The 15422-nt window shown below is 36.4% G+C and overlaps 1 protein-coding gene across 2 annotated transcripts in view; it reads right to left on the bottom strand.

Annotated features, from left to right (window-relative positions):
* The window catches only part of AKT3 (AKT serine/threonine kinase 3), a 151944-nt gene that overhangs the window by 58447 nt on the left and 78075 nt on the right, over positions 1-15422 (bottom strand). For both annotated transcript variants that reach the window (XM_032683317.1, XM_032683316.1), the window contains exons 3-5: positions 14957-15082; positions 2985-3096; positions 1363-1507 (exon numbers count right to left, since the gene is read on the bottom strand). In XM_032683317.1, the coding sequence (XP_032539208.1) occupies positions 1363-1507; positions 2985-3096; positions 14957-15082 (383 nt within the window). The remainder of the gene's footprint in view (positions 1-1362; positions 1508-2984; positions 3097-14956; positions 15083-15422) is intronic.

Genomic DNA, 15422 nt, shown 5'->3' with positions numbered 1-15422 from the left:
CCAAATCCTTTCCACATAATCGCACTGCCTCTCACAAGGCTGACACGTCTTAAATGCTGCCTCTGTCTTGCTGTCAACTTATCAACTTTTACCCTGAAGCACAGTCATTAAATATCCATGCCACAAGGCTAAAAGTTGAGTGTCAGCCTGACAATGTATGATCAGAGTATTGTTACAGCTGTACATAATTGGTTTTTACTTTTTTCTATAGCAGATAAAGGTATACATACATATAAACTGCATACAATGAAACCGCATGAAAGAACTCTGTTTTCACTGCAAACTCAAGTTCTCAAAAGTCAGGACATGATAGAACTAAAATTACCTTTGACACCTTTGTTGTATTCATAAAGGGTATAGTTTGCAGCACCTGATTTTTCTATGATTCTTGCTTCATATAGTGCAACCAAAAAAATATGTTCTATGAGTAAAGACACATTCATGATTTCTTTTAACTGTTCATTATTCAAAGGCATTCAATTAAGTGAGTTATAAGACTATTTTGCTCTGTCAGCAGACTTCCACTTAGTTTTCTCCAGGTTTCACTTTAGCTAGAAAGACTTAAGCCAGTCCTATAGAAATTGGTTATTATTTTTCATGCAATTGCAATGCGTTTCTTGAGTCATGTCAACTCTGTACAGTAAATGAGAGACATCCATTTGAATGACCCATTCTTCAAGAGCAGTCCATACAGAAACACAGGACAAAATGGAAACACATAAGCAAATTTTTGAGTGGCATCAGATCTTTAAAACATGCCCTCAAGTCGTGTGTTTAACCTGTTGACTCAGGAGATACAACCACAGGTATGTTATGACCAGCAATGTACATGTTCCTATTTAAACCAAAACCTGTGAAAGACAGCAGAAAAAATAAAATGCTGTTTTCTTTTACTTCATTGAAAACTAAAGCAGAGTTATTTTCCCAGTTAGCAAAAAACAAGGTCATTAAAAGTGAAATTCTGCTAATCTTTCTCATGCAAATTACCTAATTTGTACTGGGTATTATTTGCATGAGAAAGGGGGAAAATGCACTTGTCTAAAGAAGATATTTTATTACCATACTTCTAAAAGAGCAAACAACCAAAAGGATGAAATAATGGTCAAACAATAAGCAGAATGTTAATATGTGCCTGAATGCTTGAACTTTGTCTTTCAGAAGTGCTGTATCAGATAGCATAACAAGTAAATAAAACTAGAGCAGTTCAGCTTTATTGAAATAAAACAAGTAAGTACCTTATGCTTGTAATACACTGAAATTTATGTAGAAATATTATTGCTTATATATTGTTTTACCCAACTAGACCATTCTACGAAAGTTAGTTACATACGAGCCCTGTCAGCTAGTTTTTAATGTCATTACCTTTCTTTTATGATGAGTTGTTGAAGCATCCATTTCTTCTTCTCCTATATTGTCTATCTGTGAAGTTGGACTACAGTTCATTCTCTCCTCTTCTTGTCTCTGAAGTCTGTCTGCTACAGCCTGGATTGCTTCTGTCCATTCTTCCCTATCATGAACGAGCCAACATCTCTATTAGAAACTCAAAAAATATGTTACATGGTTTATAATGTTTTTCACCTGTTACATTGCTTCTACTTTCAATTTTCATGTTACGCAGCAGAAGACTTTCATAAATTAATCACTTCAATTTCCTTCCAAATTCTGCATTTTGTTAAAGGTGGTGAAGCTGACCAGAAAGGATCACTGTATTTAAATCACTGTAATTTAAAGAATTAGCAGTCTCTAATTTGGTAAGTATTTTACTAGTGGAAACTTGAAAACACTTGTTCCAGGTACAATACAACTCAGAGCATGGTACCTCCTATGCAATATTATCTGATAATAACTTGCTATTTTAAGAAACTGTTTGGTATTCCCCCTCCCTGCAAGACTTTTTCACAGCAAATAAATAAGATCTATTAAACCATATCATGTATTCAACTCTTTGTTTTTCTCCTCTTAAAACTCAACTTAAAGACTTTTTTTCAAATTCCCCTCAAAAAAGGCCCTCAAAGATAACTAAATTCCTACAAGCATCCTAAAAACCAGTGGCTGCACTGAGGGGCAGGCCCAGATGAGGGTTCCTGTGGAAGGACAAGCAGGGTCAGCTGAGCCCATGGCTATTCTGTGTGCTGGCTGACCAGCACAAACACACCAGCTGGCCCATGAGCACACTACAGCCCCACACAAGTGCAGTACCTGCTGATTTTCACTCATCCAGCAAGGGAGAGACGGGAAGAGTCTGGTGATATTTATTACTGAATAATAATGCAGTGGGAGGTACAGAAGAAAGATAGGGTGGAGAAACAGTACCAACGTAGAATAAAAAAAATTCTAAGTGAATATACTAATGAAAGAGAAACAACAGAAAAAGCAAAGTTGTTGGTTATTTATTGATAAAAACAATAACAGCCAAATCATAGTACTAGTTTCAACAGGACAGATGTCCACAGAGGGAAGATGCAGTGCCATCATCTAATTGGAGACAGAATATAGAACATTTAGCAAGGTACATCATCCCATATCTTCTACATGCTTTTCGTGCATTAAAAAAGTTAATTCTTAAGAGTTTGTGGATGTTTATTTGAAACAAGAAAAACTAATAAGTAAACACAAAATAAATTATAACAAGCATACTGCTTTCTGTGCCAGAAAGGAGTACACTAGGAAGAGTAAGACAGCGAGGCTGGAAATACTTCAATCCAGGCTTTGGTTGTTCAAAATTCAACACTTCAGAGACGTATCATGACATAGTCTTGGCTTATTTGAACACTCTCATTCCACCTACTTGCAGGCAACTCTTATACTAGCTATGAGCTCAGATAATATTTTACAGAAGTTGACTTAAAAATCTTTAACTAACTGCTCAGATGTGCTCAGAATGTCACAGTTCCAAGTGCTGATTGCTGTGCAGGCCCAGCAGAGACTCTGATGAGGCTTTGGCGTAAGGAACATGAAAAGCAAAAAAAGAATAAAACCCTCACCGTTCCTCCGGAGTGTCTACGTGGAACGTCCTCTCTATAACAGTGGTCCACTGAAGACATCTGATAATAAATGTGTTTGGCTTTGGTCGCTCTGTTTTCATTAGCTGACATTCTAGAGAAATACATGACATTGCCTTTTTTATACATTGTCAGTTAATGGGTGAAGAGCAAATAAAGTTACTTAAATGAAATACACGCAGCTTATGTGTACCCATTCAGGATGTATACAGTACATACAAGGAAATATAGAACAGCAATATAACCACAGGCTTGAACAAAAGGTAGCAAGTAATAATCATAAGGTGAAGAAAACAGTCAGAGGAATTGATGAAACTTGTATTGTTGTCCATATAAAGAGTGCCATCTCCATTTGTGAACTCAGTCTGTGTTATGAGGGTAAGAAGAGTATTAGATCCCAGATTGCTACAGTATGCCAAGGAAACAGCAGTAGCCACAGGCATATTTTTCCATCTGCACCTGGCAAGAGGAATATGACATTTTCCCTTCAACGGTAACCATGTCACAGTTACTGATAGTACTGTCACTTCAGGATTAGATTTATTGCAAAATACCCTATCTAAGAAAATTCAGACGTTGAAATTAGTCTGATTATTAAATGCAGAACAGCCACACATACACACACAGTGAGGTTGCCCTGGGAAATCATCTAGTTCTCTTCATGCCCCAGAGGAGAATCAGGTCTACCTATGCTATTTCTCATAACTATTTCTCTACAATCTTTTTAAAATCCACAAAAAGTAGTAATTTCAAAACCCCTGTAAGCAAACTATTCCATCCAAGTATAAAGAAATTATTTTTATAGCTGGAAGATTTTTCCTCGAATTTAATGCAACTGTTCCTATAAATTCAGCATATCTGTTTTTGTCCTATTGACTAATATTTTACCTTCTCGGCAGCTATCCCTTTTAGACATTTGAACACTGTTTTATCTCTCTTCAGTCTTCTCCAGCCTAAGTCAGTTAAACCAATCTGTCCTCACAGGTTGTGCTTTCAGATCCAAGATCTTCCTTGTCCCACAGTTCTAGACATACCGTAAACCGCCTATTACTCTTTGGTTGCAGGACCCCAACGCTGGCAATTCAGGCAATGGTTCAACGACACTATGTATTAGTTTTGCGATGCAGCATACTGCATTAAACGTGACCACTGCAAAACACTGACCAACTAGAACTTCTTATTCATGCAAATATATTTAAACACTTTTCTGGAGTTAAGGTTACTCTATCAAAAGTGTAACTTGTGTTCCTGCAGCTACCACAAATAGACACAAACATCACATCTCATCTTCTGGAATGCTATCACTCGTTCAAACCTGATCCAGATCAAACATTTGATCTCAAATTATTCATCTGGTTCACAAATCAATCAATAATGATATGTTCACTTACAATCTGCTGTAACTTCCTTTTGATATAGCTACCACCTACCTGTTGACCCACACCTTTTAGTTGACTATTCTATAGCATAAAACCTTGCACTTATTCTTGGTGAATTACATTTTATTTATTACAGTTAATGTCAACGCTTTATAAGTCACATGACATGTACCACTTCACAAGGCATGCTTTTCCTTCACAGAAATAAATTATTTTGGTTTGACATAATTTTTCTTCACAAATTCAGGATCCTGAAACCTCAACTATCATCCACTGTAATTTTTTTATTTGAAACAGCCAAGAAGAGTGGAAGTGGGTATGTCTATTGATACTATTTTTCTTCTGCAGAACACCTTAGAAGCTTAACAGACACATGTATAAGGAGTAAAAGAGGAGTAAATATTGCCCTATGCAGATACATGTTCCTTGATGAACAAACTTAGACACTCACCAAACATCTATAAATTATTACGTAAGTCAGACTGCTCACTTGTCAAGGAAATGACATTCCATTGAACAAACATTTCATTAACAAAGCGAAATTGTAGTTCACCCTTACTGCTTATATACACTCTCCTAAGTCTTGGATGGGATGAGAGCTATCCTCAACATGTAGAGGAAAGAGCTACAGCAGGATGGAAACAGGAAGAGGGAATTTAACATGAAAGCTGGGAGAGAAACAATGAGGGCAGAAGCACCGTGAAGCAGAGCTGCTTAGCCTACTTAACCCGGCTTGTAACTTGGTGCAAATATTACTCATGAGATCAAAGAAACCCCCATATTCAGGGATATGGTCAAAGTCCAACTGTGATCACAATGACGGTGAATCCAGGGTTAACGGGTTAACGACTTCCTCAGTCGTAGCTCCAAGGAACGCATGGGGCTACCTTCATAACAGAAGAGCCTAAAAGCGTTGTCTGCTTTAAGATTACCTCATCTTACTACTGACAAAACCATCCGCTCATCTTTAATCCTACCACACTTCAATCATGTAGGATGAAATTCTCTTTACTTGGTGTCTGCCTAAGCTGCACACTCCTGGAAAATACTGCTTTTCAGAGATGAGACTTAAAACTTGGCAAACCAAGACCTTTGATATCCTTTCAGTATTCCTGTGAAAATGTAAGGCATTTGGCCACAGTACATGCAGGAAGGATAAGAGTGTAGTGGGAGGAGCGTAAAAAATTACAATTACAATTACTAAAGAATAAAATCACTGAAAATCTATGCACTGAGTATAATCAGAGGCTACAGCTATCTCCCATCTCTACACATGCTAAATGAAAAGCTCTTTCACCTATATTCATAATGTCTCATCCTCTTCCTCAGATAACACGAAGAAGAAACTACCTCATTGAGGCAAAATCCAATGTATATAGATGGCATACAGCAAGTTATTTACAGGAAAGATGGCAGGAAAAAAAGACTAGGGAATAAAGGGAGAAAAGCGGAAATGGAACAGGAAAAAGACTGGAACCTACGTGAGAAAGAAAACCATGGAGGATAGCTAGAGTATAACTAAACTAGAACAGCTAGCATAGAGGAAGGAAGGTAAAAGAAATTGCCAGAGAGAAAAGCGAGGTGACTGCATTAGAACAACCTGAAGGCAAAAAGGTACAGAGACAAACCTGCAGAAAAATCTGTATCAATCAAAAAGCACATCCTCTCCAGTGCCTGTAATGGGACTGAAGACTTTGAATTTGACCATTTATTTTCTCTTCACAAATACATAAAAAATGCATACATTTAAAATGCATTAATTTAAGTTTTTCAATTCAAGTATGAAAAAACTATAACTAATAGAACTACATCTGCCTATGTCCAAATGCTATCTATAATATAGTCTTTACCTATATAGAGGGAGTATACTATATATAGTATAAAAAATATTTACATTGTTACATATATTATGAAAATTTGTATCTAATATACTACCTATATTACTTTTTTTCAGTCAGTCCTCAAAGTGATGATGCACATTATTAATAAGAACAAAACATATGGATGTATATAATAAGACCTGGTACTACAAAAGAGTATTTACTCTCTGCATTTGCATTACAGATGATTAACTAAATCAACTAAAGGTAATAAAAAAAACCCCTTAACAATTGAAAATGGCACTGAAAACATAAAAAAAACCCCTCCAAACACATGACCCGCAAAATGCCATTTCCCTATGACTGAAGGATATTAGTGAAAAATAAAATCTAGCAAAACTTAATTAGCTTTTGTAATATCCTGTTACAAGTGTCTAAAGACTTGATTTCCTTGTGGAAGGTCAAAAATTAATACATTCATATCGTTCACTTCTGAAGCAAAAAGAGTTTCGGAAAGAAGTGGAGGACCAGTGTATTTCTAAAAGTGGTGTGCTACCCATCCTTCTCTAGTAGGTAAAAGCAACTGAAGTCTGCTGATATTTAGTAGGCCCATGTTTCATGTGCTGCTGTATACAAATGTATGGGATAAACAGTATTTCTGCCATGATTGCAACAGGAATAAAAACTTCTTTGTGAATGTCTTTCACCTACCACTAGGGAAAAAAAAATCTATTAAGATGAATAAGTGCAGTAATACACAGTTACTGCTAATTACCAAAATATTTTTCTACTAATTAGTGGAAAAACTATAGTAGTTTTAGACAGAGTGAATAGTTTGGAAACTACAAAAGCACAGAAGAGTGAGTGAAACTGGCTACTGAGAGCTGGCTCCGAATGCTCGAGTGATAGTTGGGTCATTACCAAGAGTAGAGAACATTCTACCATAATGTCTTCAAGTTTGCTACTATACATAAACATATGTAATTAAAGGGCTGAATCGCAACTCAAAACAGTTGGAAGTCTAAATTATCATTCAAAAAGATGAGTAAGCCAGTAAACAGACAGACTCAACTTTGTGTTCTTGTATGCTAGCCATCTACAACTTGGAATTACACATTTTAATACTAAAGATTTCTGTCTTCCTGGGATGAAACATCAGTCATGAGAATTTTCCCCTTTAAAATTAGAGGGAAGGAAAAACCTTGAGGGAGAACACTTGTTCAAAGCAGTAAAATACAAATTCACTAACAGGAATAGACAACTCTGTTCCAACAAGTGTGTAACACTGCTTTGGTCACTTCTGGATGTATACAGAAAATGGAAAAAAATTAAATTACGACAGTATAAAGAAATAAAATGGATGTTTCTCTAGCATTGAATTTCTCTTTTTTAAAAATAACAAAAAAAAAAAAAAAACCAAGGTCAGGTACATACCAGAGGTTGACTTTCATCTTCATATCTACAATCAACCCAAAAATTCTAAAATGTTAGACTATCTTTTTCAAATAACTGCTACTATCTAAATTAAGTAGTTACGCTAGTTAAAACTCTCCTGAGCAACTCTAACTACAAACTGTATTTCAAAACGTTCTGTTTACTTTACACCATTCTGAACCACAGATGACAAAGTTTGCTTGAAGCTGTAATTACTCTGCAAAGCTGGGAAGCCAATTAGAGGGCCTGAAACCTGCCAGTTCCAAAAAAAAAAAAAAAAAAAAAAGCACAGATCATCTGTTCAGATTTTATTAAAAAGTTTAAAGTTTGAATTCTATAACTTTAACCATATAATCACCAGTATAATTTTCCTAAATGCAGTCATTCAGCATAAAAAAAAGAAATAGAAAGAGTACTAATATCATTTTATTATTTCATATATGAAAGGTTTCAACTTCAGCAGAGTGTGTTGATACGGCTAGACAAGAATACTAAACATACAAGCATCCATAAAAAATTGCACTAAAAAATGAACAGAAGGTTGCATATCTGAGAAATTATTTCTAATACAGATTGAGTTTTAGCACAAAGGATAACTTCTTGTGATTAACAAATGATATAAAAAAAGAGTATCAAGGCACTACTTGTATTGTTTAGAATATATGCACTTTTAAATATATAGAATGCTGGCTATATACAGATCTATATCTGTCTATTTGCATTACAATTTAACATTATTCTTACCTTGGTCTTTCCTTCACAGGATAAACGTTTTTGTCCCAACCTTTGCCTATTCAATTGCTGCTCCAATTTTTTTTCTTTCTCATGTCAAAATTTAATTAACAAACTGCTTAAAAACGTCTTCTTCCATTATTGCTACTCTGCACTCCACACACTTCTCTGATGACCTTTTTTGTTAGACAAGGAGCAGACAACTAGCAGAACTAACACACCATTTTCAAAACACTGACACATGCTTTTGCTTATATACATATGAAAAGCTATGGTTTTTACATATATGTGCAAATACATGTGTGTACTCACACACACACCCCCCCCACCTTAGCTTGATGTCTCTTGACTCTCTCACTTGTTTACCCACTCCATATGGGAAACCTACTTTTCTGAAGCTTTCCTTAAGGTTTTGTTCTTTCTCACTACATCTTATCTAAGGGGAGTATCACCTTAAAAATAAGTTTGGTCACATAAGAGATTTATGTGAACAATTTATTATCCCTTCCTTGGTCCCAACAAATGCAGGTTTACCCTAAAAAAGTCATCCCCAAAACTGTTAAACAGATAATTTTTGTACATCGTACCTCTGATCATATAATTCTTTTCTTGGTATTCCTCATTTCTTACCCAGCTCTATAAACATCAAATATAGGTACCTTGTCAACATGGTCTGTCCCTGCAGCCTACCATCATCCTCTTTATCACTCTTTATTCAGTACCAAAATGCCATCCACCCTTTTACTCTCATAATTTCAGCACCAGTTCTCAAAAGCACTTCTAATTTGTTTGCCATACCAGTTCCCTTTTAAACTCTCCTTAAAACTCTCCTTCACCATGCCTTAAAAAACAAGAGTGAAGAAAGGAGGGAGGAAGAAAAAAAGGGAGAAGATAGTAAAAATCTAACCTTGACAATGGATTCGTTGATGTGCTGAGACCACTGCCTGTACTACAGGCTAATACTGTCTCATTGTTTTCTCATACTCCCCCCATCTGCTTACATCCATCTGCTGTTCCTTGTTTTATATTTGAATTTTAGTATTTTTGAGCATGGACTGAATTTTTGTTCTGTACGGGTAGAAATCCCACTTCTGCAGGGCTTGTCTCCTGACAAATACTTATATGTGCTTTGATAATATAACAACATATATGACTGCAAAATAAACATAAAACCCCCTTTAATTATATTCCTTGAAGGTGCCAAAGATCAAACTTGATGCACTTCATCATGCTAGAAAGTCTTTTATTTCTAATACTTCAAAAAGTACCACAGTAGCATCCATTCTTCCTGGCATTACAACTAGTTTGCTATTTGCCCTGTCATGCAAAGAGGGAGAATGAAAATAGGAGATTTCTGCATGGATTTTGCCTGGGCTTTTCTTTATCTTCATGGAAACACCCCAATTTTATTTAAGCAACTGGGTTTATCACACCAGCATGAAAATTCCCAGGCCTGGCTATAAACTTAGACCTGCCATGCTTATACCAGGCCCTACATAGAGATAACTGGAAATTACAGGATGCTATACTGGTGTCTGAGAAAGCACTGTCTGCTAAAATGGAAGGACGAGACCAAGGAACTCATATTCATTCACAACCCAAGCCAACAACTGAACCCAAACTTCAAAGTCAAATGACAGAATACCAACTATATCACCCAGAAACCATTCATAAAGTAATATGAAAGCCTTCCAAAGAAAATTACTGGTCTAGTTTTCCAGAAAGCTAAACATTTCCCCCTCCAACACAGATCGAAATATGTCTTATACATATACAGATTTGAGTTTGAATTTCCACAGATGCATTTGCACATACAGTGTATTACACAGAGATGCCTTTTTCTCTCCACAAGTGTTTTCAGGGTTGAATGAACATTATTTATTCAATTCCACTATTATTCTTTTGGAATAAAATCCACACCGTAATTACAAATATCTAGAGTTACATGCTCATCTCTGGGTTCATGTTATCCAGTGTTGTAACAATTTAAAAAAAAAAAAACTACTTAAATTTCATTGAAAAGTTATTTCTGGAATCATCCACAAGGTCATGTCTAATGCCAAGGCATTTTGATGTATAATTTAATCTCACTTATAACAGACATATATATTTTCCTACCTATTTCTTTAAAGAATGTCTTCAGAACTCTTTAAACTCTTAACATTATTCCCCTGAAACCTTTCAATTTTCATGTTTTGAAGATATTTAAATCACAAAAATAATAAAATCTCATCTCTGGCCCACTGAAACATTAAGACTAGGAACAAGTTGCACAGATTCTCCATTTACAATAGCCAAGGTAAATCGATAATCACTTCTGCAGAGAAAATAAAATAAAGGAAAATTTATAAAATTTTACCTTCTCATGATAACTAAAATTTGCTTTTTTTTCCAAAGACAAGAAAAATGGTAGCTGTACCACAGAGTGCTTAGAAAGCACTATCTTTCAAGACAGGAAAGAAATTCCAGGTGACATCATTTTTGGCCAAAGCTCAAAGGCCACTGAGAAGGGATACAGCTCTTCCCAATTATTCCACATATAAAGATCAAAATGAGGGCAAAGGGCCAATTCTTAGAGATACTTCATCCCAAATGTGCTACGTGATTACCTACATACTCATTGTGTATGTGAGAAGTATTTTTTTTTTGATCAGTAAAGTCACACATGTTCCTTAAGTAGAACTGAAGTAGAACTCTTCCCCGCTCTGCTTTCCCAAGTAACGATGACGATCAAAGACCAAAGTGGTTCCACTTACGCAACAGTGGACCAGTTGAAAACAGTGTTATGAGGCCACACTGGGGTTTTTTGGTGGGATTTTGTTGTTTGGTTTTATTTAATTGAAGCCAAAGTATTTTTAAACTGGTTCTGACTGCATAAATGCCTAAGCAGAAGTAATTTAAATTAACATATTTTATTTTGCAGCTGAAGTGGGCTAGAAATGCACACCCACACAGTTACCGTGACTCAGTCAATCAGGAGTATCTGTTTAAGCTACAGCAGCTTGATTACTTGCAACTGCTTCTCTCTACCTGAAAAGAGCTGAACTGATTTTGAACCAGCCAATTCAAGTAAGCTCACACTTCTGAATTTATCCCTGAAAACCAGTATCAACCGGTTTTAAGTTTTCACAATGAACTTCCCCCCAGTGTAATTACACCGCCTTCATTTATCTTCAAGTGCATGGTTACATACTACGGCACAGCTTTTTGTGAGTCTCAGTGTCAGGGCATGAGCATTAAGGGACTAACAGCATACTTCAAATACACAGCTCGCTCATCTCCCATTTAAAAGGCGGCAGTTCTGTTTGGTGTAAAATTGGCTGGCTCCACAGGAGAAGAGCCAGAGCGATTCCTAAACACTATCCAGTGTCACCAGATCTGGCTGATTTGTTCACCCCTGCAGTTATGCAGCAGGTCCAAGATGCAGTGTGGAGTGCACGCTGCTGCTTTCCGTGTGCACCTGAGGTCAGGAGAGTAAAGTCCATTCAAGACACCTGAGGGCAGTCCTGCATCCTTCCCTGGGGCTCAGCTCCACCCAGCCCCACTCTGTTGCATCCTTCAGTCAACTCTGTTTCATCTTCAGTGCTCTAAGGAAGAGAGATCCCTCACCTCCATTACAGGCCCATGTGGTTCCACTGCATTTTGGGTGGCTGGCAATGCACTGAAGCATGTGTGCTGCCTCAGTCTCTCCCTAAGTGAAGTGTCTATCTGTTTATGCACCTGCTTCCAAATGCCTTCCCCCCACATTTCCTCACAGAACACTCCAAGGAAAAGGAATGGCCTCTGAACACTACATCCTATGACAAAACACCATCCGATGAGAAAGGCTTTATTAGCAAAGACATATTTATTACTGAAAGCACTTTTAGTAGTATGTAAAATAAGTTCATTCTCTCCAGCCTTCTTGTCATTCCCAACAGAGTACACAGATGACACAACATCAGGGAAAGGGTAACGCTCAGGTGTGGAATTTTAGGGAGCCACACTAGGAGAAATGATACAGTGACTGGGAAAGAACCTTACTTTTGCAAAAGTAAAGCTCATGTCACAGGACTGGAAGGCAGCAGACACTGGGGGAAAAATATTTATATAACGGAAGTAATTAGCTCGACAGAGCTGGTTATAAAGTTTTAAACTACAGAACAAGTATCATACAAAGCAGAGCTGTGCAAACTTTCAAGTGTTTAACTCCAACAGTACTATGAAAATAATACTGCAGCCTTGGCCTTTTCTGCTTAAATAACAAGCTGCAAGCAAGAGCCAAAGATGTCTATCATCTGGAGAGCAAAAAGTAGACTGAGACCACATTCTCACTTTACAGATAGCTACAAAGATTACGTGAAGATGGGACTGTAAAGACATATCTTTAAGTCCCTGCCAACCTAATCAAGATGGTATTAACAGTGATCTCACACTCCATCTGCCTGGCTAGTAATTTATGAAAAACGTACTTCACTATTACAGGAAAAATATGTTGCACTGCTTGTGGCCACAAACCTATGGCAGCAGCTCAGGAACTCTTGGATCAGAGGCCATGAGACCAGTTCTTGACATTTACCAGGTACTTCCCATGAGATGTGATTCATTCATATAACAATTTTGTTTGTTTGTTTGTTTGCCCTACTGATGATCTCATCTTCAGACAGATAAAATAGCTGATGAAAAAATTTACAGTCCCTTACAATTTAGAGTGCCTTACAATTTAGAGTTGCTTTTCATCCTGTGAATTCTACATTCAATTTCATGAGATTCTGAGTGATACACCTCCCTATTCTTGCACTGATCAGCAATCATTTCTGATAAAATTACTCCTTTTCCTGCCAGAAAACAGAAAAAGTCATCTTGCTTATCAAAACTGTATTTTTTTTCAATTAATATTGCATGTTTGTTCCTTTAGCTTGCATTGCCTTAGAGTCAGACCTACGGGACTTGCTAGTGCTAGTTGCAGAAAGGATTTTTGCGGGGGGAGGAGTGGGAGGAGGGGAGGGGGAGAGGGGAGCAGTGGAGGTGGTGATGATGTCATTTTGGAAAACAATATAAAATCTTTCCATTTACAGTAAGGCAAAGTTCAAGGACAGCATTCTAATACTAGAATCACATAACATGACCTCTAAGTACCAAAAAACTCCCAACCAACAACAGTATAAACACACTGGAACTAATTGCTAATTATGTATTTCTTTGCTTAGCAGAACTACCATTTGGATCACCCTTTTAGTTGCTGTAGCAAGGGAAGATAGGACATGCAACGAAGAACATGGTAAAGCAGGACAAAAAAACCCCACTGTGTTTCTACAAATAGTCTTTCAGCTCCACACTAGGGAAAAGGTACCTAGAAAACTACTAACTGCATAAAAGAGTAGTTAGAATATGCAGAGCAATAACTAAGGAATAATGGCTTATGTTCTAGTCAATTCCTACTCACATGAACAACTTAATGACATGAGTGCTTTTATGCTGAATAGCAGCACAGCAAAGCGAGCCTCTAATACTATTAGAAGGTTTGCACAGTCAATATCATTTGTAAGAATTATACTACAATCAGAATACGCAAAGTTTTCCTCCTCTGGCTGTGAGACGAGACATGCACTTGGAGCATGAGATTATTTTCTTACCAAATAAAATACACAAATTACTTTGTATACACAAAGGCTGAATCAATCTCAAGAATAATTTTATCAAGAAAATAGGAAAATTCAGTCCCAGTAGCATTTGTTCCATCTTCAACAATGCAGATGAAGGGAACCCTTTCCGTAAATACACATACTCTTGCAGCTCCTAGACGTCTCTATAAAACTAAACACTGCCACTTACTGTATTACAGTACCTTAATACAATTTTAAAAGAAATTGGGTAAATTTTCTAGTGTTCCTCTGAAAGTTTCTATGTGTGATATCTGCAACTCATCCTCCAGGAGATTTTTTTGTCCCCTTAATTTGGCTTCTCAAATACTTCCATTTCTATTCACAAACACCCTCCTATGAATCTCATTCTGCCAGATCAAAAAAACCTACAGATTTGTCTTTTAGAAACATTCTTGGAAAACAAGTAATCTTCACTTTATCCAACAGATATACACTTCATAGCTTTGTTAATATATATGCAAATTGTCTGATTGCTTGAAATTACTGATTAACAAGGCTGGAGAGCTGATTACCTGATTATCCAAGAGAAAAATAACTTAGCACGATTTTGCGTCATTTGACAGTCTAGATAATTTTCTAATTAGAGTTTTCAAGTGAATTCAGAGATACCAATGAAAAAGAGAGAAAAGGTCAATGATCTTTCTAGGAATTTTCTTCTTACAACAATCATTTGTCAAATGTCATTGTTATTTACAGACACTTCAGACACACGCACAAAAACGAGAACTTAGATTTCCAAAAACATTCAAAACCCAACCCATGATAAAATCTTTTATGCTATTGTAAAGATATCTTGTAGAGGTGGAGGTAAGATTAGTGGTGCACTAGTATGGCACATAGCAAAAAACTTGCAGTGTTATCAATAAATTCTGAACTATACATGAAGCAATATATAGCAGATAATCTGTCAATATGCTGAGAGAATAAGTACTGGAAATACATACTTGCCACAGAAAAGTTGTTGAGTGGATATGGCAGATCCACATCCTGGGGCTTCTCCTTATAGCCTATGAAAGAGCCATCTGTCTTTAGCAGGAAATATCTTGGCCGCCAGTTTTTTATATATTCTCCTAAAGTAGAAAAAAAATGTTCATTAGTATTGTAGAAAAAACCTAAACTTGAATATAAAAAAAATAAACATATCAGTGTCTAACATTAGTTATACCAAAATCTTTTAAGATGTTTTCCATTTAACTCCCACCTTTAAAAGAAGAGAAAATTGAATTGCAATGGTAAGCCTGGACTGTACAATGATGCCTCTGGAATAAGAAGTTACAAGTACAGTATAGTAATATTCCATAATTCTAAATTTAATCACACTACACTCTTTGAAAAATCCTACATCTTTACACCTACAAACAATTCAAATTTTTTTCAGAAAAAAAATAAGCACTACAGCTTGATTTTTAA

Source organism: Chiroxiphia lanceolata, chromosome 3 (assembly GCF_009829145.1).
Source record: "Chiroxiphia lanceolata isolate bChiLan1 chromosome 3, bChiLan1.pri, whole genome shotgun sequence".
NCBI lineage: Eukaryota > Metazoa > Chordata > Aves > Passeriformes > Pipridae > Chiroxiphia > Chiroxiphia lanceolata.
The sequence above is the reverse complement of the archived record's forward strand: the minus strand, read 5'-3'. Positions and strand labels throughout refer to the sequence as shown.